This window comes from Amphimedon queenslandica, unplaced genomic scaffold (genome assembly GCF_000090795.2).
Source record: "Amphimedon queenslandica unplaced genomic scaffold, v1.1 AMPQUscaffold_13264, whole genome shotgun sequence".
Lineage (NCBI taxonomy): Eukaryota > Metazoa > Porifera > Demospongiae > Haplosclerida > Niphatidae > Amphimedon > Amphimedon queenslandica.
In genome coordinates, this window is record NW_003546500.1 from 16212 (window position 1) to 17840 (window position 1629).

At 32.5% G+C, this 1629-nt stretch overlaps 1 protein-coding gene across 1 annotated transcript in view; it reads right to left on the bottom strand.

The window, feature by feature from the left end:
- LOC109583940 (uncharacterized) overlaps window positions 1-218 on the bottom strand; it is a 15553-nt gene extending 15335 nt beyond the window's left edge. The window contains exon 1 of the mRNA XM_019999474.1: window positions 26-218. Coding sequence (XP_019855033.1) covers window positions 26-143 — 118 coding nt within the window. The 5' untranslated portion in view covers window positions 144-218. The remainder of the gene's footprint in view (window positions 1-25) is intronic.
- Window positions 219-1629: the final 1411 nt, after the last annotated feature.

The following is a 1629-nucleotide window of genomic DNA, read 5'->3' on the forward strand; positions in this document are numbered from 1 at the left end:
GTAATAAATACTACACACTTGTAACCTTTATCATACAATGTTATCCAAACATAGAGTAAGAGGAGGAGGAGCAATGGATAGAATCCTATCACATACCAAAAGGAAATTACTCCTAATGGTGGTGTATTAGGTGATATACACATAACATAATAAACAAATGGAGTGAAATCTAAATTAAATATATTGCATGGTAGTTTAGTCAGTGAATCAAAGTAATAATTATCATAATAATCATAATAATAATAATAATAATAATCATATATTACAATATAAAAATAAAGAGAATAACTTATTGATATTATTTGTGAATAGAATACTACTCCATTAATAGATCCATTGGTTAGTTGTATATTAAATATTATTATTAATAATACCATGATTGTGATAGGTAATATTTCTATTACAATAAATACCAGTAAACCATATTCATCACATTCAGTACAAATGTTAAAATTTGGGTTCAATGGTACTCTCTTAGATGTGCAGTCAAGAAAAAATTGTCCTGTATTATTATCATAACAATATTCATTATATTTGCAACTAATACTGTTACCTAAACAAGGAATATCGTATACATTATCACAGGTTGGATGTGGTGGTAAGGTACTGGTACCCTTTTTAATACATGTACCATTGTCAAAATTATAACCAGAGGAGCATTCAGTTGTCACATTCACAATTCTACTAGTGTTAATATTAATCAGATATAAAGTTTGAACATAAATTGAAACTTCAATAGGACCAGCATCAATATAATCACTAAAACATGTATTGACTTCATAGCATTTATCAGTAGGGTAACAGTTTGAGTGTGAAATATTATAGAATTCAGGGTCAGTTGAGGAATTAATCCTGATAGAAACATTGAGACCATACATCCAACCTAATCGTTCATTATTACCAATACCATTGATATAAACATCAAATGAAAGATGGTTACAAGTACAGTTGGCGTACTGGTCATAATCATAGCAATATACCGGTAATGGTGTTTCAATGTTACCTAATTCTAGCTGTAAATTTTGACCAGCCTCATCCCCCAGTACTGGTTCATTGTGTGTAGTAATATCAAAGGATGGTTCAGTACATGCAACAGGAACATTGTTACAATTATAAAGACTAACACATTCAAATACAATATACCTCAACCAGTTATATGAAGAAGACGAAACATGTAGACACGTGATACTAACCTCTTCATATCTACTACCATCCCTCATACCAATGATACTCACATTATTCCTCAGCAGCTGTTGCTCTAGTAGACTAGTAGTGTCTAGTGTATATGTACCAGGAGACAGGTTGATAAGGATACCTGATGAACAGTTGTATTGTAGAGTAGGAGTTCCTTGTATAGCTAGATCAATAGTAGCACAAGGTGTTTGAACTCCTCCAGTCCAACAAGAGGTATTGTTGATACCATCAGAGGAACTGACATAGATCCTACACTCCAAACCAGCAGCAGAATATACTAGAACAAGAGAAAGAAGAGAGACAAGAACCACTCCAGGAACCATCACTGCATTCATTGTAATCTAAACAAAAGGGTCTTGCCCTATGGTCAAACCACATCATGTGATAGTTTAGATACCAAACCATAGACTTAGATAGTCTTAGTTAATGTTCATC